We start from the raw sequence: 24,438 nt of genomic DNA, 5'->3' as shown, positions 1-24,438 counted from the left end.
CCTGAAAGTACCGGTAGCGTAGCATTAAAGAAAGCAAATGCTTGTATAGGTGGAACGCGGACTCAGAACTTAGTCCGGCAGCGTCCTCTCCCGACAAAGTAAGAAAGCGTATTTTGCTTTCCATTGCGTTTCTGGTGGCCCCCACTTTTCGAGGTTGTCCCGTTCTTCACGAAGAGGGGTTTTAAGTTAACTCCTTTCGTTGTTCGTGTGGCATCGTACTACCTACAAAAGTTTTGAAGTCAGTTATGCCGAAAAAGCGTGGCATAGATGGTGCAGACTGATTGCACACATTGTAGTTAATTAACAGCTCTCAATCTATACTTCAGCTTGCTTTCGATGTAATCCATCGAAAACTGTATGTTCCGGTTTGAGTGAGTAGACAAGAGGTGACATGAACGATCGAGTCAGCGTACTTTATTAACAAAAAAAACTGTAGTTGACATTCGAGACGGGCATCAGGGGCAGCCTGCTGCTCCTCGAAATCAAAACAACAATGTACAAACTATAACAAAGAAAGCAGCAAGTACAGTGTCTGTAAAACCAATTCCAGTTCTGTCCAGTAACAGAGCGCGCCACATCCGTTCACACATGTTCTCAAAGGGAAGTGTGCTTAAAAGTGTGTTCAATAACATCTGACTGAGCTAACCAAATTTCGTGGCTTTCTTGAAACTATTAAATCAGTCAACTACCATCACCCGCAGCCATGCATAATTTATTTGTGCGAGCTTTGTGGCGATAGCCATTCGGACATTTGGTCACCAAAATGTCTTATTGCTTTGCTACCTAACATTACAGTAATCACTACTGTCTCTGACGTTTAAACATTCTGTTGCTCCTATGGCTGTTTGGTATGTTTGCCGCATCAAGGAACAAAAGTTCATTCAATGTACCATGATAGAAAAGCAATTATTCGTAACCAGTTCAGAAACTGCATTTGCAGACATTACCGCATTTGCAAACCGAGCACACAGCAGTATATAACAGGACTGAGCACAGCTTAACGTTTATGTTCACACATCCCTCGTATACTTGTGTAGCTATCCAGTAAAGGTAAGGACGACTAGAGCAATAGTGTATGATAATCTATTCGTATGGAGAAATCTTTTTAAACCTCACATTTCTTCATAATTTTATTTATAATCTGATGTACATACAAAGACCCATCACTAATAGGCCGAATGCTGAGTTATTGAATATTACAAAAAAAAGTAAAGTGAACAAGCAAACGTTCCTACATAATACATATCATCGTAACAAATTGACGTCCCACTTGCGTCACTCTATTCACCTATCTTCCTCAAGTCATCACCAGGGACAAATAAGTCGATTCGTTATCAACAAACACCATTCAACACTCTGTAATCATCTGCTGGGACGTAGCCGGGTGACACTTCTTTCGTTGTCGCTGCTACAATGTCCAGGAGATCAAGTGCACGCAATCAAGCAACGGCGCCTATGTCGACAGTGGCCGACTTTGCGCGCTTCTGGGGGACTGTGTGCTTCTCAGCGCATGAACTCGAATCCTCCGTCTCAAACCGTCGACGCCCACGACGTAGTCAAACGGCACGCCGATGCCATTTCCGATCCTCTGAGGTGGCAGAGTAGGTGGCAGAGGCAGTTGCGCGCTGCGGCCCGTCATTGCGGTGCGTGCCACGGGTAGTCCTCGCTGCTGCGTGAACCTCGGAAGCTGTGGTGGAGGCGGTCTAAGTACGGGAGGCACCGGCATCATGGCCTCCGCCTTTACCATGGCGACGCCACCGGCCGGGTTCACTCGTAGCGCCAGATAGTCGTCGGGGAAGTACACGCCCAGAAACCTGCGTGCAATGGTCATTGGCCATCGGTTTTGGCACAAGATGCGACGAACAGTTCATCTGAGTTGCTCAAGCCGTTTCCTTTCTTTCTTTCTCTTTCTTTCTTTCTTTCTTTCTTTTTTTGCGTGTGTGGAGAGGAGGAGGGGGAGGGATGGAGGAAATGTGAGGAGAAATATATGCGAATCATACCTATACTTCAATAATCTCTGTGCCTCGTAACGGCGCCGCAAAAAAGCAAGAATAAAAGAACTGAACTCTTCGAATGACACGAATTGTATTCCAGCGTTTACCCCGTTCATAAAGCATCACCAAATCACTTCCGGTATACTGATGACGTCCAACCCAATTAATATGTCATTCCCTTTATATTTATAAAAGTGTAAACATTCTTCCACGCGACGAGTTTTGTCACAAGCTGTATCAATCTTTAGTTATTGCCCGTCTTACAGCAAGGGGGATGGTTTTCCTCGAGTGGATACCTGTTTCGTCGGCATTATATATCATAACTGTGAGAAAGCCCTTTCCGGCCACACAACATAATGCCAGTGTCGACCGCGTGTTCCTGTTTAGAAGAACGAAGGAGGTCCATTTATTGTTGCGTATCAAAGCTTTGTATAAGTAGGGTGGTTTCCTAGCCACCGCGGTGTCCGATTTTCACAGCTGCATACATGGAAGGCACCACCGTTTCTTCCTGGACTTTCACTACTCGTGAGTTAACCATCCCTATTAGCTTTGTCTCTTTCTTTTCTTTCAATGCTGCGTTGCGAATCGACGTACGAAAAAATCCGGCGGAACCCATCTCACGATGAATGCCAATATTAATGCGATTCGCATTGAAGCAACTTAGCGACCCGCCATGTTGCCACCGCCAAAACGCGTCGTGTAGGAGGCGTGTATGCAGCTGGGCCCCTGTCTCGCTCTTCTCACTGGACACGCTGTGACATATGGCGGCTCCACTATTAAGTGCGCGCATGGAGCGTGCGTAAATATATATTCACACTAAATTGCTTCAATATATTTGACGCGGGTTCAATAATTCTGCTCAGTACCGGATAAATTTTAGAGAATTTTCGCTGTCATTGATGAGGGGAACGTACACAATGACACCTATCGAGTGATCCAAGTTGGCGTTATTATTGTTATTTATAAATAACAATTTATAATAAATATTTATTTATTTATAATAAATATTTATTTAACAAATTTATTGTTATTGCCAGCCGCTTAGGCTAGGACAGGAAGAGGCGCCATTCTGAACAGGAACAGACGCGCGCCCGTTTTGTGTCTTGCTTGAAGCTGATAAGCGAGCTTGCTTATCACGGCAGCGATCCACGGTAGCGTTCGAACACATATGGCATGCACACTTGTACATATATGTCTGCATATTTATATACATAAAAATTAGTAGGGGTCCCTTATGCTACAACTAAGACGACTTGAAGGCGAAAGCCCGAGCGTCGCTAACTCAGTGACACGACGAGCACTTTTTATGCTTTGTGAAATGTCTTTCGACATTTCCTTTATTTTCTTTATTCACATCTTTTTGCACATCTTGCAAAGTCATTTTTCCAAGTCATTCTTAATTCACCAAACACGGACCGTGACTCAGCACTTCCTTTTTGCTGAGTCATCGTCACTCTGAACCCATATTTTGCAGTAATTGTTGCAAGTCATCCTTTATTCACCAAACTCGGACCATGACTCAGCACTTTGTTTTGCTGAGTCATCGTCACTCTGAACCCATATTTTGCAGTAATTGTTGCAAGTCATCCTTTATTCACCAAACTCGGACCATGACTCAGCACTTTGTTTTGCTGGGTCATCATCACTCTGAAACTACAATTTACAGTCAATTTTGCAAGTCATCATGTTTTTTTTTTTTTTTGCAAGTCACCCTTCCTATGATTCACCAAACTCGAACCGTGACTTAGCACTTTTTTGCTGAGTTACTCTCACTTGAACTAGAGTGTACTAGATTGGGGGAGTGGGTCCAACGAGGGCTCTGCGCTGAGGCATTTTTTATGGAAAATCCAGGTGGCGCCACAGTCACTTCCGAATGAGCGGCCCCGCTCCCCGGCCGGACGCTTGTCGCGTCGGAGACCCTACCGCAGCTGCATGGAGCTTTGACAGGCGGATACTCGGTGGCGGTAACACTGAGATTATTCCACGCCGATCTATTGTAAATAAAATGGAAAAAGAGCGGCGGAAAGAACGCAAACGGCGCAACAACGACGGTGCGTTGAGCAGACGACAGCTACTCAGCCCGCGAGCTCGCCTCAGCCAATGAGCGCTGCCGAAACAGCTGGAGCCAACGTTTATTGGCCGGAGGTTCTGAAGAAGGCGACGGCAGCGCCGCCACATTTTCCGTGTTTTTTGCTTCACCCTTGCCGCTTGCTAAGGCGTCCGCTGGACCCACTCCCCCATTCTAGTACACTCTACTTGAACCCTCAAGCCTCACATATCTTTTTTTGCACGTCACTGCCCCATTCCTATAACCCCTTGATTCACTCTTAATTCAGTTGAGCCATAATCATGGTCATCACTATGACTTCTACCACCATCCTTTAGCGTTTCCTTCACTTAGTACCCGCTTCCGTACCCATTTCACCGGTGTTTGAGTTTTAATCTTTTTACGCCAAGTCATTGTCAAGTTTGCTGAGTCATGCTCATGACTATGACTTCTACCATCATACTTTAGTGTTTCCTTCACTTAGTACCCACGTCCGAAGCCATTTCAGTGGCTTTTGAGTGTTAATCTTTTTTCGTTAAATCATTATCATTTTGCTAAGTCATGCTCATTATTATGACTTCTACCATCATTCTTTAGTGTTTCCTTCACTTAGTGCCCACATTCGAACCCATTCCAGTGGTTATTGAGTGCTAATTTTTTTTCGCTGAGTAATTGTCATTTTTGCTGAGTCATGGTCATTATTGAGTCATTATTGTATTCTACTATCCTTATAGTTACTATCATAACCATACTTGCATTCATTACCATCATTAATCATCGATTCTTTGCCACCTCGGCAGTGTTTCGACACATTTTTCCGTTTGTCATGCTCATTATCATAATTATTTTAATGACTATCGTGATAATTTATCGTTATTTATATACCTCATGTAATGACCTATCGATTGATATATATATATATATATATATATATATATATATATATATAATGTTATGGGATTTGTAATGATCTTATATTGCGATATCAATTTTTCTGCATATTTTTTTATCGATTTCTTTCCGAGTTGCACTTTTTCAAGATCACCTCAAAAAGAGGCATATAAGGCTTTCGCCTTAGTATGCAGAACGTGGAAACACTTGCCTCGATATCAACGCTGGTTAGGAAGCATTCTGAATGCGTGACATTTTATGCAACGTATGATTCCTCCGCTCGCTATAGGCTATGTAATCGGGTGCTGTTGCCAGCATGGAATGCTTGTGCACCCAATGCCCATATTACCTTACTATACTCGCCACATGGTTGCGTCGGCGTTTCGCACTGTGCATCCGCCTCGCTCACTCGATCAGCTTGAGAAACACTGCTTCCTTATGAGGTTCACCTGTTCTCGAAGAGGTCGGTCACACGGTAGCCAAGCGGATGGAGAAGCCCCAGTGTCCGGAGCTGCGTGACGTGTTCTCGAGTGGTGCCCATGATGTTCCTATTGAAGAAGACCAGGGCAAACGAGTAGCCGGACTCGCCCACCACGGGGGTCACCGGACGGATCCATGTCTCCACGCCGTCTTCCTAAAAAATGCATCGAAAAAAAAAGAAAGGAAAAGGAAAAGCCAGGATAATGGACACTCATCTTCCGGGTACCGGCTCAGTACCTCATATCTCCTGTCGAGACTACGACAAATGCTCCGTAAGGACGCATGGTTTGGTTTAACATGCAATGGTGTTTAGCGTCGACGTTTCTCGCTGAATGATGTTCAGCACACTATGTACTAACCCTCCACACAGTGGGCTGCGCATGCGCGTCGATACCGAGGCAGCAGGACGACGAGGCGGCGAGTGCTGATGCCCTTCGGAAGTAATGGGGGTCTTTTTTTTTTCGGGGCTCTCACGCTCTCTTTGCTGGCTGCTTTTTACCACAGCAGCGATACAAACTCGTAGCTGATCTTCAACGTGGAGCCGGTAAGCCACGACATGAGAAACCGAAATTAAGGGTTACTGGCTAAAAAGGATGCGCAAAGAAGGTGGTGTCTATTCATGTGAGGTGTACGCAAGCTAAATGTTATTCTATACTCATGAATAATCACGGCCTTTAAAGCAAGAAATTGGGACCCCGACGGCAGGTTGCGCTGCTGAACACACGCCACCACGCGAGAAAAAAAAAAAAAGAAATAAAAGAAAATACCGAAAATTATAAACAGCGCACAGCACAACCAATGAAAGACGAACCAACACAAGCGCACTACGGAAATTCCGTCAGCAGCGAGCACGTGACATTTGGGCGGCGTACACCATTGAAAATAGAGCTTCCTCGTGAATCAGCTCACTTTCGGTTTTTATATTTAGCGAGATTATCTATCTCGACAGCTACATTTATTTGGTTTTCAAGCATATTGTCACCCGCCATCTTCTTTTTTACCGCTGTTACCTTACATTCGTTGTTGACTGTGGTTGTTAGGCGTTTACAAGAGTTGTCTGTTATCCTCGTTTGTTTTCCTTGTACTTCTTTATCAAATATATAAATCCAATTTTTCCGCCTGATACATTGCACCTTGCTTCTCCACTGATGCCGGCAGGCCGTTCTATCCTTATGTATGTTTTCTATGTTGACACGCAGACGTGACGTTGGTTATCTTTAATCTCCTGCCATTTCATGTCAGTCTTTCCTATGAATAAACCACCAGTTCATAGTCAGTGTCTGTGATGTGCCATCTTTCTGTTGTATGTATAGCTATCGCTATCACTGTTTTTTGGAATGGCTAATTATTGTCTACCATACGAGTACATTTGCGTGTAAAGTGGTAAGGACGACAAAGGTGTGGACGACATTAAGCCGAATAAGCCAGGTGTCACGTTCCTCTTGAGACCACTGCGTGAAAGGAACGAGGCAGGTCAAGTTCAGTGCACGCTGTCTGAAGTATCAGAAAGGCATTGACATTCCACTGTAGACGGTTGCCGTCCGAATACGAAGAGGGGCTCTCCACCTTATTAAGAGCTTTTCTTTGCGAACCTAGCCGGTTTTCGTGACCGTTGCTGCGGCCTGGATGCTCTTGTGCGCGTGTGCGTGCGTGTGTGCGCTTGCGTGTACTCGCGTTTCGACACTTTATACACTCACACATTTTCACTGTACATAGATTTCAACTCGTTGGACCTGCTGCATTTTTTTTTCTTTTTCACTGCTCCCGTCTTACAACCAATGTCATAACAATGAGATGATGCGATATGGACGTGCTAATGTCATGGCACATCACCTTCGCTTAATAGCGTCCTGTAATGAGGGATGACGCAACACTGGAGGCTCCGTGATCAAGTGTGACATACCTTTTTCTAGCTAAGCGCTTTGTTTTTTTTTTCTCTTTCTCTCTCTGCGGAGTTTAGACCGCTACACAACTATGCAGTTGGACAAAGTCTCTGAAGGAGAATCAAGCTGGCGCTCATTATGGAGAGGAAGCTGTTGAAGAGCACGACAGACGGGGTGTTATGGCGTAATAGAAACTCGCCTCTTTTTAAGTGCACTTGGCTCTAATATTCTCCAGAACCATCGATTCCCGATGGACAAAAAATATTGGTTCCTTGCTGCCTGCTTTCGCAACTTGTCACTAATGCTTGCGCACATTTCGAACATTAGAGAGCATGGCCCACACATCTCTGAAGTGTATGATACATGCGTTTCGTGAAGTGAGATTCATTTATGCCGAGCTTTTTTTTTGCGTTCTTAAAATTTTGCCGCTAATTTTATGTCATGTAATGTGTTTATTGTTGGATATAAACATTTATAATGTGCAGTACCGATCGCTTTTTTAGAGACCGCCTTCTGAAGAGGTAGTAGAGCTCTAGGATAACGGCTTAACTCCGCAAAAATGTGTAGAAAATGAATAATTAAAAAAAATGAGTGAAACTGTTGAAACCGCTACAGTTACCATAATCAATACTTGCATAATCTTATTTTATATCAAATACTCTCAAGGCCAGATGGCGTTACATAGAGGATTGGAAGAGAAAACAAAAATAAATATGCAATTTCTTCAAGAAGAGACATTGTAATGTAAACAGCAGATTTGAATTGGTTATAGTCGGGGATAAGAGCGATGGCGGCAGGAAGGTGGTTCCGAGGGATGAAAGAATCGCTTAACGCAACCGTAAGGGAGGAAAGAAGTTCTACTTTATGCTTGTCGTGGATGAGGTGTAGGTGGGTGGACCAAAAAAAGCTTATTTCAAAACGGGGCTATAATAGTAAATTTTATGGAAGAGGCAAAGACGGGTGTGCTTATGGTGCATTGAAAGATCTGGAAGGTTTAAACTGGTCTTCATCGGCGTGACGCTGGCATGCCGTGAATAATCAGAAAGAATGAAACGAGTGGCTCTATTCTGAATACTTTCAAGTGTGTTAACAAGAGTGAGCTGATCGGGGTCCCAAATTGCAAAGGCGTATTCCAGTTTCAGTCTAACAAGTGATAAGTAGTAATAAATAAAGAGAGAGTTTAAGAGAAGGTGGTGCAGGGGGGGGGGGGGGGGGGGAGTTAAAATTCCGACGGAGATAGCCAAGCGTGCGGTTAGCGTTATTAGAAACGTAGTAGCCTACGTGGACGTGCCATGATAGATTACTATCGATTTGAACTCCAAAGTACTTGTAGCATGTGACGGGTGACAAGTGCTAACAGTTAATAATATAGCGCGCAGGAATGGTGCTAGAACGACGAGTCTTGTGCATGACCTTACATTTTTCGGTGTTTAATGGTATGCACAATTTCGAACACCACTGTGACACATTATTAAGAGCACGTTGAAGTTTGCGAGTGTCAGAAGAGTGAGTAAGGTTATGATAGAGAACGCAGTCATCAGCAAACATTTTAATAGACGAAAACTGAGGAATTTAGGAAGGTCGTTAATACAGATTAGTAAACTTTCACTGCTAAGATGAAATTCTGAAAAGTTCTTTTGTTTCACTTCTGGAGGCGTGAGTTTAAACCCGACAATAAAAATCTGTTCAATGCCTCAAACTGAACAGCCCTATCAATAGTTCGTTCTTTTTGCTATGTACAATGCTCTTATTGGCAGTTTGAATTTTGCAGACTTTGCTGTTCATTTGAATGTCGAGTTAGTTCTTTTCAACGTCATAGCTGATGGCTGTCATGGCTACTTGGATTACATGTATATTGATCCCATCCCCCGTCTATGTAATGGGCATTTAAGGATCCTTCGGTAAATAACCGAACTGAATCAAATTGAGATTATGTTCTTCTAGTGATTTGTAGGGGCACTGGAGAGAAACACTAAGTCTTGTAACTTTTTTTTCGATTACATTATTTTCATTATTTTGGTAGAATGGGGGTAGAATGTAAAATACCGAATAAACCGTTACATCTCGTGCAGCTGAGGAACTCCACGAACGCACGTATGAAATGAGAAGAGGCGTTCGAAAGCTTACCACCCTAATTTTCATTCCCATTATCCCCAGTGGATCCTGGTTCACCGCGATGATGGCTCTGTTCTGCAGAATCTCCTTGAACTCGGGGCGCATACGGCGCAGGTCGTTGGACATGAGCAGAGGAGCAGCTATTATAGCCCAGAGCGCCATCTGGGCCTTACTCTGGTCGTAGCTCAGCCCGAAGTTGCCGATGACCAACTGGGAGACGAAGCAGAAAATGACAGGGCAGCTTGTATCATCAGATCATCTTCTATAGTCACAAACTACGAGCGATTATTTGCGAATTGTTCATGGTATCATGCATATATAAATAGAAACGTGACTAGGATGCTCCACAGCGTTTATTATAATTAAGAAAACAGCTTTGACATGTGATGCTGTGCTTATATCCAGATGTAAGATCTACAGTCCAAGTTTACATTTGTACTTCGTCCCTTGCCGACACATTCCGAAGCTGTTTAGAAAAACATCGTTAACAATATGCATAATATATAACGCAGTGGACATGAAGATATGTACCTGGCTTCGTGCACGTGTAATACATATGTACAAACTTTTAACCAGACACCATGGGGGTACGAGCATCAAGGACATTACTTATACTGCAGCAAAGGAGTATCGCCATTCTGGGCGGAACTAAACCACTTACACCTTCATATGTATGTAGACGTGAGCCCCTTAGCTTAAGCAGGCGCAGTCTTACTGTTCCTATTACGCCCTGTTTTTTTTCCTACTTCCGTGCCCTCGTTCGAAAGAAAGCTTGCCACGGCAAATGCCCTAGCACATTGGCAGAGAAACCGTATGTTGTACAGTCATAAGCGACGAGAACTTTCTGTTATATCAACAACAGCAAGGGTATGCATGGCGTCTCACGGTTCAGTTGAGGCGTAGAAGAACCAGCGGCTCAAGTCAATATGCCGGGACGAGCTTCATCCCTCCGCATCGCCAGCCGCTTCGCTGCCAGTAACCGGAAGAGAGCTTGGTTGAAGAACTGGCATACAAGCTCTCGCTTAATTATGTGGTGTGCATCCTCATGTCTAGCTTTCTGATTTGCCTACGCTGCGTAAAAAAAATATGAATGCTTTTCTTGCGCCCATGGAAGAGATAAATGTCCCATTTTTTTTCGCTGTAAGCATACACAAGATCAAGTACCTGCAAGTGTCCATGCATCCCGTATTGTGAACTCGGCTCTCGCATTCCTGAACCTGCGTTAGGAGCATTCTTAATAAAGTAATAAATGAAGTACCGATGTCACCTAAGTACCTAAATAACATACCTAAGTACTAAGTCTGAGCCAACAAATGTTTATAGAATACTCGCTACCCTTTCATAATCCTCAGCCGTGTTTCATCTCCTCCACAGACAAATTCCCTTTCTGGCCCAGCCTTGCTCAACGTTACTGTAGCGTACGTTGGCCTTGCTTTTAAAGCGAAGTTGGGTAATAGTACTACCGAAACGGTTTTTGTTCGGCGAAGGCTGGCGTGCGACGACGTGGCCGATATCAAATGAAAATATTACCCGGTTAACCTTGCGCCGCACATCCTTCTTTGAAAACATGCAACGCAATGTTTGTCGGAGCCCGAATTTGCTTTGAAACGTTATGTTCAGTAACTATAGAATAAAGTTTCCCTTGCGTACATCTCATTCGAATAGACAACGACTTTCATGCACGCTTTTTTTTATCTATAGTAAATCGTAATTTTTTGGTTTTCACGTCGTGCTATACCAGCTCCATGCGACGCTGACAGCTGTTGCCGTGTCACTAGAACGCAGCTCCGACCGCGAGTCACGACCGCGTAGGAACTGATGCTGCGTTAGAGCGATCCGAAACATGTGAGAACCTAGCTGTTGTACATGTATCAGCTGTCAGATTGGCATACGTCTGTAAAGGATTTTTTAAAATCTAGTATATCTGCTCACCATAGGTTATTCAGTGCTCTGATTACTGTGTTCAGTGAGGCTTCACAGGCCAGATTACGTCAGGAACTGCAGCAGCTTGATGAGAGCTTTCTACGTCGTCAAATTTAATAACGGCGTGGTAGGGAACTTCGAACTACGAAAAACTAATGAGGGCAAAAATGTGAGCAGCATAAAAATACTTCCACAGTTCCGCCATCATTCAAGAAGCTGCGGAGGAAAACCGCCGTAAAGTTAACTGGTCCTAACTGTTCTTCCTTGTCCCTAACTTACTGACTTTAAACAATCCATCTTGACATTTTCCTTAAACAGAATCGCAAGTTGAGATTGTTCGTATAAAATTTTCAATAAAGCAGTGCAAGCACAAGCCGAGCAGGACAATTAAGAAATACACAGCCTTCTTTGTTAATGTTTATCTTACTTCCGCATCCTTGTTTGTGTTAGAGTATGCACGTGCTAAAGTGTCCTCCTAATCATCATTAATTTTTCTTCTTTATTCATTTTTTAAGGAAACTTATTTTTTACATGGAAGTGAAATAAAATAAGTAGCCAGACGCGTACTGCTTCCAACCTCTCCAGTTAAACTTCATTTATAAAATTAAAACGAAAAAGAAAAAAGAACAATTCACAGCGCAAAGAACGGGCCGTGCAGACTGAGGCAGATGAAGCGCTTTCTGTCTCAGTCTGCACGTTCTGTTGGTTGAGCAGTTACTCTTATCTTTTCGCTCCTTTTTTTTTTTCAGACATGTACCAACCGGTTCAAGTTAGCACTTTAAAACTCTATTTTTAAACCCTACCTATCTACAAAACTGCACAAACAAGGCGCTATGTTCGCCTGCCCAAAGGAACTGCTGCAAGTGAAATATACGTTCAAAAAGGAGGTAGCCCTTATCATGTGCATGACCTCTTACGAGAATGCATTGAATTAAGAACATCCCAGGCCAAGCGCCGGCCCAAGACGGTGGCGTCCTTCGATGACTGAATCAGGCCACCTTTTGGCTTTGAAAAGGCACTCAAGTCAGTATCTGCATATAAGGCTTCCATAGTGATAGATGTGCATCCTCACTACCCCAAATAGTCCTGAAGCTGTACATTTCGGTCTGTTCTGTACCCGCCATGTGGGCTTAGCAGCTATGGCGTCGCGCTGCTAAGCATGAGGTCGCGGATGGGATTCCCGGCAATGGTGGCCGCATTCCGATAGAGGCGGAATGTAAAAAAAAAAGAAAAAGAAAAAAAAACACCGTGCACCGTGCACTGGGAGCACGATGAAAAACTACAGGGGTCAAGATTATTCCGGAGTCCCCCACCTTCGGCGTGCCTCATAATCATATCTTGTTTTTGGCACGTAACACGCCAGAATTTAATTTAACGAATCTGACCTTTGTGTCTACTTAGTGTGCTCAGCTTAAGTTTCGTCCTCGTCTTATTCTAGCGCGGGTTTCAACACCGTGCGTATGCCTTCCCGGCACACCGTTTCCTCAGTCGGCGCGAGCGAACAATTTGCTGACGAAGGGAATTCACGCAAAAGGAAAAAAAAAGAAGCGGTTAGAAAGAGAGCACAATCTGACGAAATCTTTCGCGCATCATGCTTAATACTTTCCCGAGGGGTATATGAATTAAGCGCCACTGTTGAGGAACGTTACAATAAGCGTCAGAGTGCGCTTCTTGCTTGATAATAGAGAGCTTTAGGTTCCCTTCATAACGTGTTACTATTTAAGGAATACTGGAGTATATATACCTAAGATGTAGACGTTGACAGCAGTGCTGGTGGCACCATCTTTCAACGCTGACTTCAATCGTAGCGCATAGAAGTGTTACTGCAGAGACAGGCTATGTGCAATTTAGCTGCTGGCTTAAAGGCATCGACAGCAACGGAATCAAATATGTATAGTGATTATTTCCTTCTGACACGAAAACACAATGAACCAAAAACGTTTGTGACGTTTCATGGCTGAACAAACAATTAAAAGATGACGCGATCATTTCTGCCGCTGCCGTCGGTGTCTTCGGTTTTCTAGTGTTCCGTAAACTGCATTACTTATGCAGACAGCCTAAAGCTATCATGTTCAGATACTGAGGTTACCGGCCACACAATTCTGTGCTCACCATGTCCGGGTCGTTCCAGCGGCCCGGTGCGGCTGCTGCGGTCAGCACGTTCTGGTTGGCGGCATAGTAGTCGATGACACTCTCCACGCTCTGCCAAGTATCGGCGATGTCCACGTAGTTCCTCCACAGGTTGCAGTGGTGGCCGATCAACTTGTAGTTGGGCTGAAAGATGAAGGCCACAGGGTATAAAGAAAGCTGTTCCGACAGCGAAAAGTTAAGGGGAAGCTTTGCATGGAGCTATCTGACGTGCACCCAATTTCAATAGACGAGCTTCCTTGTTTTCACCTCGCCTGGGTCATTGAACGGTCGTTGCAACCGGGTACCGATGTGCGACTTATATTTTGTGACAGCCTATGAATTCACTACAAGCTCCGCACACAAAAAAGGCACAGCACTATGGCTTCTGTACCTCAGGGCCTCAAAACAGTTCCCGAGAGACGCCGACATTCAAAGAAGTTTGTCTACACCTTGACGTCACGCAGAATGAACGAACGTAACTGGCTGGCGCATCTATACTAATTTGGTGAGTTGTACAGCGGCCCATTTGCCACGGCATTCTTAAATTGTGACTGTCTATAGTGCTCAGTAGCTTAGACTTTCAAACTGCGGTTGCGATAAGGTGGAGAAGTATGGCGTATGAAACATTCTCCACCAAGGTGTATCTTGTGTACTATGTGATTGCAGTGTCATCACCATCACCATCCATCATCATAACACGTCCCAGTCTAAGTCACGAGTCTCTGGTAACTGGGACCGCGAACGACAAGCATAACACGCTCTTTCGTTCTCGGCCGGGCAGGTCGCCGCAGCCGCCTCTCCTCTCGACGCTTCGCTCATCGTTCTTCGGAATAAATCTAGCGACGACGGCATGCTACACGTCGGCCGCCGTCACGTCGTCCTACATCATTTATCCTGCGTCAGTTATCCTATATGATTCCGTGTGTCGTCGTTGATAAAGTACGGTGCGTCTTTTTAGCATCCCTAGAGCTTCGGCTTTACAAAGTCCTCCGCTGAGAATGTGTCATTTACCCAGTTCGGTGGTTTAAATGATTTTATTGCGCATTTTTCGGCGTAGATATAAGCCACGTTACTTTAGATTATGTGGCTCACTACATTAATGTTTTATTTCGACAGCGACATTCACCGTCCTTGAGTTATTTTTAATTATAAAGGTTTTCTTTTTCTCTGGAGTCTTCTAAAAAATGTCACAGTTTCGCCCTAAGGGCGAAGCAATGAATGCGATAGCAACACAGCAATGTCATACGAAGTAAGGTGAGCGGCCTTGGTAGAAATATGAATTGTAGTAAACATGAGCTGATTAAGTAAGCAGGTGTGCTGCGGCGTAAGTAGACCGACATGAAGAGAGACTCGATGACCACGAGAAGGCGCGTGTGAAACGGTGGTGTTGATTAGAAGCGCTTACCGTGGGCAGTGCGTGCGAAGGGACACACCTGTAGTGCTGCACTGCCGATCTGGGCAGCATTGCATGTGTAGCGTGCGTTGGAAAATGTGGCCCGACTATTACTAACTGAATGAACAAGCGTGGTGTGAGCGCGTACAAACAAACATGAATAGATCACACAGAATGACTGCAGCCAACGACTGTCAAAACGCTGGCAGCGGACGAAGGTACGTGCGGTCTATCGCTTCAACGGAAACTGAGCGGCGCATGCACGGCGCGTAAAGGTCAGAGCCGTGTGTAGATAAAAGACGGTGCGGTCGAACGAACGCCGAGCGCGGTTGTTAGCAGCGTAGAAGTGCGCCTCCCCCCCCCCCCCCCCCCCCCCCCCCGCTCCCTCCGGCGCTGGCTTCCCGCTTCCTTGCTAGCGCGTGGGAGAGATAAGAGACTGTGCGGACGAGCGACGAGCGCGGTTGTTGGCAGAGAAGTGCCCCCCCTGCCCCCCCCCCCCCCCCCTGCTCCCTCCGGCGCTGGCTTTCCGCTTCCTTGCTTGCGCGTGGGAGATTGAGTGCGTTCGCTCTCCGTGATAGCGCGCGTCCCCGCACGCTTCCGCTGGGGCATACGGCGCGCGGCGAAGATTTTATCTATACGGAACCTCACGGCGACGGCGACGGCGACGCCGACAGCAGAAATCCGGTTGAAGTGTCCATATAATTGCTATCGCAATAAAACTATTCACTACAAACAAATGGACGCATAACAACAACTCTGATACTTGTAATATAACTCATTTTCGACGGCAACATAGCATTAAGGAGGTTCATAGAACCAACAAACATACATTAGAAGAGTATGATGATGCTTGGAAAAAGCCATTTACGACCCAAAATTTTCATGTTGACTTAGCCGCCATATCCCAGTGGTGCACACCGGTGCTAACATCGGATTTCGGTCGAGTAACATTAGCATAGTATTCTGCGCTAAGAAGCAGAATGCCATAGCCACTGAGCCATTCCGTCGGGTGTAGGTGAGCATGAATGTGATCAGGAAAAGGAGAGCACGAGTGCATCGTTGCTACAGAGCACGCATCTGGAAGTTATGCAGCGGAAATAAGTACGCATATAGTAAAGACATTTCCGTAGCACTGCCACTCGACAAGATAATTACGTATGCCTGCACAGTTATAGTCACCGTTGAAGGGCCATGTGCGAGGCGATGGTTTACGCTAGAGTAATGGAAGACAAGCCGGACTGCCAGTTGCGTGGCTGAGAGCTCCTGGCTCTCTATTATCTCCCGCTGTAATGAGGTGGAATGGTGAATGCGAAATGCCCAAATAGTTTGTGCCATGCGTCTGAAGAGACAAAGACATGGTGGCTTTGTTTTTTCATCACGCACGACCGTGCAAGCTCGGAGGTTGTGTGCTGGGAGAGAGCTTCATTTGGTTAGAAGTTTTGCACAAAGGGAGTAATCTCCATCTCCACGTTTTACGCCCTCTCCACGGGTTGCGTCAGTCCGCGGCACCAGCGCGCCCACGAATACTTTGTGCGGGTCTGAACAATGATTTTTTTTTTCAAGTCACCTGTGAACGCCCGCATTTGATACTCGTCCGCCACGCTTCCTTTTCTTTTTACCACGTGTGGCTGAAGGCTCGCGCATTACTTTTCTCTTGAGACCATGCTCATACGTTTCAGGATGCTGCAGCCATTTGAGCATTTTCCTTGTTGTAATGAAATGACGTAAGTTAAAGAACGACAAAATACTTTACACTTCCTTTCTTTCTTTCCTTTTTTTTTTCTTTTACAGTAGAAATGTTTTATGGTAGAAATGAAAATCTCATATTTGGGTGATTCAACCAAGTCTAAAGATAATTGTGCTTAACATGGCTAAATCACTTCCTTGTTTGGAAAATTTGAGAAAACATATATTTACCAGTCTGTAGTCTTTAAACAAATATGGATAATTTTCAAAAAGTTATTCTACTGGTGTCTCTGCTGTGCCAAAAATGATTCCACTCTTGTGAAGGCTGGGGATACTGGGTACACTAAACACGTTTACGTTACTTGGATTTAGCTAGCGGATCATTTAAATTGCCGCAACACACGTTGTTCATCACACCTGTGCTATGGGGGACGCCGTAGTTATGAGATCTGCATTTATTTCAACAATGCTTACTTTTCAACGTGCGCGGAAGTGTTAGTCCGCGGTGACACACACTCCTGCCGCACCTGATGTGACTGCCGCGACAACGAACCTCGCACGCGACCTTGCGCCAAGTGGCAGCACATGTCAGCTGGAGCGTGAGTCACAGTCATGTTAATGCGAGGTATTGGATAGCAAACTGCTGTAGTTTGTAAATGCCAAGCACACGCTTTATTCCAGCGCAGGCCACAATTGTTACCTTTCGTGCGTCTCTCATTGTGAGCCCGGTGTACAGAGTCCAAATTGTCAGCTGGCAGACGTGCGTCAGTTCACATCGTGTCCCTTTATGTCTCGTTCCCGACTTCGAACAGCGGAAGTGGCTTCGCTCCCCCGATCGATACACTTTCTGTCTCATCACAGCGGCCGATTAATTTTGGACACAATAAAAAGCAAGAGGTAACGGTCACGAAAAGAAATCTTTAGTTGTTTGATTTTAAAAAGTCCAAGTGTGAGAAGCATGACAATTAAGCGAAATACGTACACACGGGCAAAAGAATGGGGTAAAGGAGAACGGCGTCTCTTCACGTGAACACTCGTTTCTTTGTTTGTTGTGCTTGACACAGGTATTGATTAGTCTACCTCTTCCCAGATGTCTGAGGTGTCAACGGCTGTGAGGATAATCGACCCTGTCTAATTCTCCGCCCGCTGGTCCAATGTGTGCACACCAGGCGCACAAGAGTTCCACTGCTCACGGGCTGCAAGCGTGGTAACTACGCCGGAGTCGAAGCCGCATTACCAAAACAGAAGTGCTAGCTTTTATTGAAACTCCAGATGAAAGCGTGGCCATGGTTCTGACGGGTCAGCGCAGATGTGGAAAAACGCAATGGCGTGCAAACGGATAAAAACTACGGATGTGGAATAGCGAAATTTTCGGATAGAATCGAGTATGCATATTCGATATAAACCTCTGAATATCGAATCGAATGCCGAACATTTGAAATTTCTAAACAAAGTGAAATATGAATGTTCTGTGGAGTCTGTACGGCAACAAAAGCCTTATTTACGTTATTTGATACATCTAATGTCGTTATCAACTGAATTTCCGCTCAACGAAGTAGCTTGTCGGCGAGAAACAAAGGAAAGGTAGTCTTATCTGGTGCGCTATGACAGTGACAAATCAAACAAAGAAAAAGCACGTCACCAGATGCACGTGGCAGAGTGTAGTTCTCGTTGAAGGGGCTAGGTGCAATACTACAGCACCGTACATCGTTTCAAAGGAGTCATTCGAAGAGTCTCCACTGACACCAGTCTTTTTTCCCATCAGGCTGCAAGAACTCTTCTTGCCACCTATGATATTTGAAATGTACCGTTTGCCAAAGCGAGAGGGAGTAGCGGGTATCATCCATGATGCCAACCTCTCCCTCATACAAAATGTTAAAAAATGTATTGAATATACGACAATTTTAAAAGGTCAATTCTCGAACCAAATACTAATCGAATAGCAAGGACAATTCGATTAGTATTCGAAATCTCGAATATTCTCACACCCCTAACGAAAACACATTCTCACTATGCACACACATGCACGCTCCTCCTCTTCGAGATAGTTTTCCAAAGGGGCATAATCTATGAGATTGCCTTCTTCCAACTGTGCAATTTCTGAATTCGCTCGGAGGGAGGCAATAGAGCCAGTGTAGAGAGGTTAAATTACAGAACTACCGGTTGGCTTCCCAGCGCAGAAGAAAGTAGGCGGAGAGGTTAGAGAAAGAGAGATGCCTCTTTAATTAACCCCGGTGAGGTTTGCCTGGCAGCATGTCTAGCATGCAACTCCAGAGGGGTACTAAGAAAAATTAAATGATATGCACACAATACTGGACGCAAAACCTACACCACCGCAAGACTCAACAAACTAAAGTATACAAACTAAAGTATCTCATCGAGACCAGTGTCTACGAGGAAGAATAAAAGTGCCTTTGTTGCACGAGAAGCCCTGGCAGCGTGATGAGTGAATACTTAGTGCAGACATCAGGGCTGTTCTTTCTAGTGTGGGTCTTCTTTCTAGTGTAAATGGCCTGCAAGTGCAGAGTAAGTGACGTATGTCTACCCGTACGTTGCACACATGGCACAGTGGCAACGAGCAAGTTTGTACAAACAAGTAGTAATGAAGTTAATAGAGAGAGAAATTATATAAACAAGAGTCTAGAAATATCTCTTCTGAAAGCGGATGGTTGTTCAGGCTGGTTGAGAGCAGTACAGAGCGTCTTAGTATCCGCAAAAAATATTAAACGCGCTCGCACTGTACTTCTGTACGGTGAGAGTGGTCTCTGTACTTCACAAGAGGCGCTCCAAGTCATATCATTGCGAATAACATGCGAGTTTGTAAACGTTACGCTCAGCAATAAGTGTCGGACCGCACCGCAGCAACTCTGGTCAAGAACTCTGTACTTGCCTCTTCACTGCCCCATCTTCCTCGCTGATTGTGCATACATATTGCTTGGTGCTGTGTGCTCCGGATGGTCATGCGCAAAGAAGCGCTATGCACCTCCAATAGCACAGCGGCAGTTATTATTGGCGTTTTCGCCGTAGCTGCGCGCGTAAACTTCCTCACGCTGGCCGAAGGCACCGATCATAAAGCAATATAGCTAGTAACACTGGCCGAGACCGTAATCAGTATAGCCAACGCTTTAGGCGCGTTATTGCCTTTCGGAACGACATACGTGATGCGCAAGAGATTGCAAGAGCTGTTGAACGTGCTTCCTCCTGCTATGTACGCATTTTGTATTTCTTTTTATCTCATTTCTTCTCTGTAATCGTTTAAACCTATTACTCCCTTGCCGTATACAGCGTAGCCAATGGCCTTGGCACTGAATAACCTCCTCATTTCCCTTTTCATTTCTCTTTATTCCTTGTTATGAACTTATGCATAAAAACAGTCCGTGAGGAGGCTATTGCTGTGTGAGTTACTCAGCAATCAACAATATTTTTTTCTTGACTGGTAATTTTAATGCGTTAGCATTCTTAGGGCACTTCATGCACTTTCCGAGGTTGTCTTTCTATCTATATTTGTATCTAACCGTTTTCCCGCCTACCTGGATCACTGGGTAGTCCATGGTCGAATGGGTAGCGCATCGGGCTGCTGTGATAAGGTAAAAGGGTTCGAAACCAACCGTCTGACCAACTTCTGTCACTGAGTATTTGGCAATGAGTACATATGGGCCGCTCTTCAACGAACCTCTTTCTCGCCGACATGGATCACCGTAGATGCGGGCCTGGGCATGTACTGTTCCTCAATAAAACTCTTTTTCCTCTCTCTTTGACTTGGGTAACTATAGATAAGTGTTACTGGGATTGTGCCACTCAACAATGACGAAAAAGGTGCTTTAAATTTATCCGATGCTGGGCGAAATCGAACCCACATGACAAGGGTTCCTCAAAGACAGCCACCCGATGCTTTAGCAGGCTGCGCCACGAATCGACTGGGTGTGTGCCGCTCACCAATGAACTTCTCGCCAACTTGGGTCACTGAGTATGTGCCACTGGGTGTGCGGCAAGCGAGGGAACAATTCTCGGCATTCGCAGGCACTGACGTGCCACGCTTTGCATATCCGAGGCCACGCGCGGACTTCTCGGCAGTGCCACTAGATGGGGCAGCATGTCCAGAAAGAAGCGCGAGAGAGGAGCTCGGTTGTCGCATGACGCGTTTCTCGGCGCTCGCACGCGCCGGCGTGCCACGCATTTCGGAGGCCACGCCCAGGCTTCCCGGCGGCGTTACCAGATGGCGCCTAGTGTCCTTAGGCAAACGCGATAGAGGAGACCCGCTGCTGTACACGCCTCATACATAACTCGTTTCGACGGTGGCAATACGTTGCGTCGCTATATTGATTCAACGCTAGACGCATTACCGTCGACAGAAATCGTGAGATGGGCTCTGCCGCAATCCCCCCCCCCCTTAGAGAGGAATGGCCCGAAGGCCTTCGTATGATATGAATTATTCTGGCAACGCAAATTTCGCCTGACACTGCCGCCTACCCACAACCAGAAAGTCCAATTTCTGTCGCAATGACTGGCCAGGCAAGATTTCGTTTTGTTCTAGGCAGCAAAACAAGACACAGTATTTGAACACGACCACAAGCCATGCGTGTTTTGAGTTTGAACTCTAAACACAGCTGTGTTAAAATGCTGAAAATGAACTTACGCTAACTCCATACGAGACTTCATAGGCAGGCCAACTGCACGAGTAGAGCATCGGTCGTCCAGTCCGGTTGATAGCGTCGCCGAAATCTGTGTACACTGTGGTAGGGTGGAAAAGGAACCACCCACTCATGGTAATCCAATAGGCGATTTCACGAAGGCAGCAAATGGATTCAAAATGCAGAACTACTGCAGTGGGGTGTACTGAAGCCGGTTTATGAAAGCTTACGTTGCTTGAGAGCTACAGAATTCACATATTTTTCTCTCAATTCATTCATATGCTCTACTTCGAGCTATAGAAAACGCACCTGATCACTAATGTGTTATTATTTAGTATCACTGCTAATGCAGTATATTTTATCAATGTTTATAAATGTCTACATTAGAAGATTTGCATTCATACATTGAAGTCGGCTACAAGGTCTTCTCAGGGTCAGGAAATGCAACATGATGATTCAGTCTTAAGAAAATACAGCAAGCACTACTGTATGGAGGTTTGTGGAGAAGCTTTTCAGCGCTACACGCAAGTGTTGGTCTCGACACCGGCCCCGCGTGTGGCCTGTTTTGATTCAGGTAGTAATGACCATATACACTCAGAAACTACGCTCGAATATACACGGTCGGCTGCAAGCGCCAGAAGCCGAGCTACTCCGTGCGTTAATGTCATTCGGCTTTTCTTTCTTGGCCGCTTGCCGCACCTTCGTGTTATTGCTGCCAAGCCAGTACGTGTGAATTTCGCCTTCAGCGGCTCGTGCAACTTAAAGGCACTCCGCCGAAGGACTAGCCTATGAAAAACGGAGAAATAAAGCAGCGTCGCTGCTTGCCCTACGTTTACGACCTTCCTCACCGCCTACCCACTTCTCACATTCCCAATCCGTATATTGAGTAATGCGCTTTTAGGAAGTCTTCCGCGTCTGCGGGAGGTGTTTTCGCTATATTACTCCTGCTCGCTTTCTTGCGCCTGATGTAGTATTGATAGAGCAGAAATGGATGACTGCTTGACAAGTTATCTTTTTTTGGGTGATTCTTGAGAAGCCGCAGTTTAGCTTTGGGAAGCCTTGAAACGTGTGGTGTCATGCGCCTGCGCTTTTCCCCGGGCCCTAAAACCTTCGAGGAAAGCGCTTCCTCGAAAAAGCGGTACTGCAGGAAGTCTTCTTGAAAAAAGGGTGGTGGCAGACGACAAGGGTTAGGCACATGAGGCCTATGAAAAGCATCAGTGATTCAAGTAGCATTCCAAATAAAAAGATATGTTTTCTACGCTATAAAGTGAATTCAGCAGTGCCCTGGTAATGACCGCGCGTATAGTTTAAACGCAGTAGCCCTGCTTTGAACTGTGCATGGCCTATGCTGGCGGCCGGGACTCTATACACTATAAAAGAAATTACGTTTACTCATGCCGCCATGCTGAATCTACCTGTGATGGTACCATACTTATCTAAGCTTAAAAAAAGAAGAAAAAAAAACCTATTTATCAGATGCATTTAAGAAACGAAGATGTAGGCCACGTTGGCGACTCCTGTTTTCTGATATGTTAATGGTGCATAAGTGCGCTGCAAATTCTACCAAACAAAAAGGAAAAGAAGGATAAAACCGTGTCATTTCCAAACCTCACGAAATATCGCAGGGCAGGTGCGAACGAGGTCACTTATGAGTGTCACGCGGCAAACGCGTTACTCACGAATACGGAAACAAGTCCATCATGATATGTCACCACACAAACACATCGCTCACTTACTCATTTAGGCCGTACACTCGACCACGCTGGATTTTTTTTTTTTTTAACGGAAAAGTTGCATCCGGAGAGAAGCGGTGACAACGTGAATATGGCGAGATTTTTGTGAAAGGCGATATCTGTCCTCGGATCGAAACTTTGTAACAGAAGAAGAAAATAATAAAGAATGGAAGATACAGGACGTATCGCGAAGACAGCTAAACAAGTAACCACTAGCCGCTTTGCTCTAGAATGCAGCCGTGGTAATTAAGGCGTCGCCGTTTTTGTTTGAGCTTTGCAAATGGTATCTCAAGAAACGCTTAGCGTAGGGGCCGACATTGCACGGAAGGAGCGTGGGCGCCGCGATCTCAGAGGTATACACACAACACCCTTCAGTGACCCACAAACCTGTCGCTCAATGCTCTTCGTGCGCGCATGCAGCCTTCGCAGCGTTCGTGCTCGAGTAATTTGCATTCACGGTGGTTGCGCCGTTATTCAACGGCACGGTCTGTACGAAGTCGGTCTGTGTAAAGTTACCTAGCATTTACTTGTGTACCGAATAGCGTATCTTTCTTCCACTGGCTCGCAGTGTACCTCATGGATAAAAGGTGTGGGTGCTTTGAGCCATGACCTCACTCTGGAAGGTCGAAACCTCCTAAATTCTGCTGGCGGAAGCAGGCGTCACCTGCTTCCTCCGATGAATTCAATTCACTAGTTTTCAAATGGAGCATTGACTTTCCTAGATGGCGGAACAGTCATTGCATACTGGTCTTCTGTCACATTTGTGAGGGGTTGTTCCGGTCGCGTGGCATATGCGCGCGAGAATGCATTGCTGACTGGTATTATGTAACGCTGTGGAAAAAAGGTCGCGTCAGCTATCGAACGTTCTTGAACTTTATCATCCCTCCCACTGTAAATACAACCACCACTCTGTTTGTAGTGTAGATGTCAACGCTATGATTCTAACCATTTTTTCAACATCAGTCACAAGTGAAGTCAGTGTGAGTGCTGGTCAATCGGGACTAAGCGACGTAGGGTGCGGCGCTTCCGCGCCATGCATTTGTTAGGGCAGTAGTCTGAGCGGACATGAAAGACAGCATTTACGCCTCTCGTAGTCTCGGATGCTGGCGTAGCAGCCATCCATCTTGACCATGTCCACATCCCAGTCGGCGAAGGTCTGGGCGTCCGTGTACAGGTTACCCAAGCTTCCGGCGTAGCCTGCGCATGTCTTTGTCCCTACGTTGCCGTAGATCCCCAGCTTCAGGCCACGAGCGTGCATCTGAGATGACCAGACATGGACAAAGTAAAAAAAAAAAAAAGAGAGAGAGAGAGAGAGAGAAAGTTCTACAGTAAAACACGCCTTTGGTGTAGGGCATAGAAAATGATTGGTGCAACGATCTTAATAGGTCAGTCCATGCTACTGCAATAAAGCAGCCGTTGCAGCAGAACAGTAGCATTCCAGTAATACTCTGGTGTCTCGTCAATCTTTAGGAGTTCTTGAGGCGCTGTTTGCTATACCTCGGCACACGTGAAAAACCTGTGCGAAACGTTCT

At 45.5% G+C, this 24,438-nt stretch overlaps 1 protein-coding gene across 3 annotated transcripts in view; it reads right to left on the bottom strand.

Moving 5' to 3' along the window:
- Positions 1–398: 398 nt before the first annotated feature.
- Positions 399–24,438, bottom strand: part of LOC119449552 (alpha-N-acetylgalactosaminidase) — a 36,171-nt gene continuing 12,131 nt past the window's right edge. For all 3 annotated transcript variants that reach the window (XM_037712746.2, XM_049665298.1, XM_049665299.1), the window contains exons 4-9: positions 23,990–24,164; positions 21,179–21,273; positions 13,446–13,607; positions 9,423–9,620; positions 5,382–5,566; positions 399–1,814 (exon numbers count right to left, since the gene is read on the bottom strand). In XM_037712746.2, the coding sequence (XP_037568674.1) occupies positions 1,454–1,814; positions 5,382–5,566; positions 9,423–9,620; positions 13,446–13,607; positions 21,179–21,273; positions 23,990–24,164 (1,176 nt within the window). In that variant the 3' untranslated portion in view covers positions 399–1,453. The remainder of the gene's footprint in view (positions 1,815–5,381; positions 5,567–9,422; positions 9,621–13,445; positions 13,608–21,178; positions 21,274–23,989; positions 24,165–24,438) is intronic.

The sequence above is a fragment of the Dermacentor silvarum genome, chromosome 4, assembly GCF_013339745.2.
Source record: "Dermacentor silvarum isolate Dsil-2018 chromosome 4, BIME_Dsil_1.4, whole genome shotgun sequence".
Taxonomy (NCBI): Eukaryota; Metazoa; Arthropoda; class Arachnida; order Ixodida; family Ixodidae; genus Dermacentor; species Dermacentor silvarum.
Note: the sequence above shows the minus strand (reverse complement) of the source record. Positions and strands in the feature narration are given on the sequence as shown.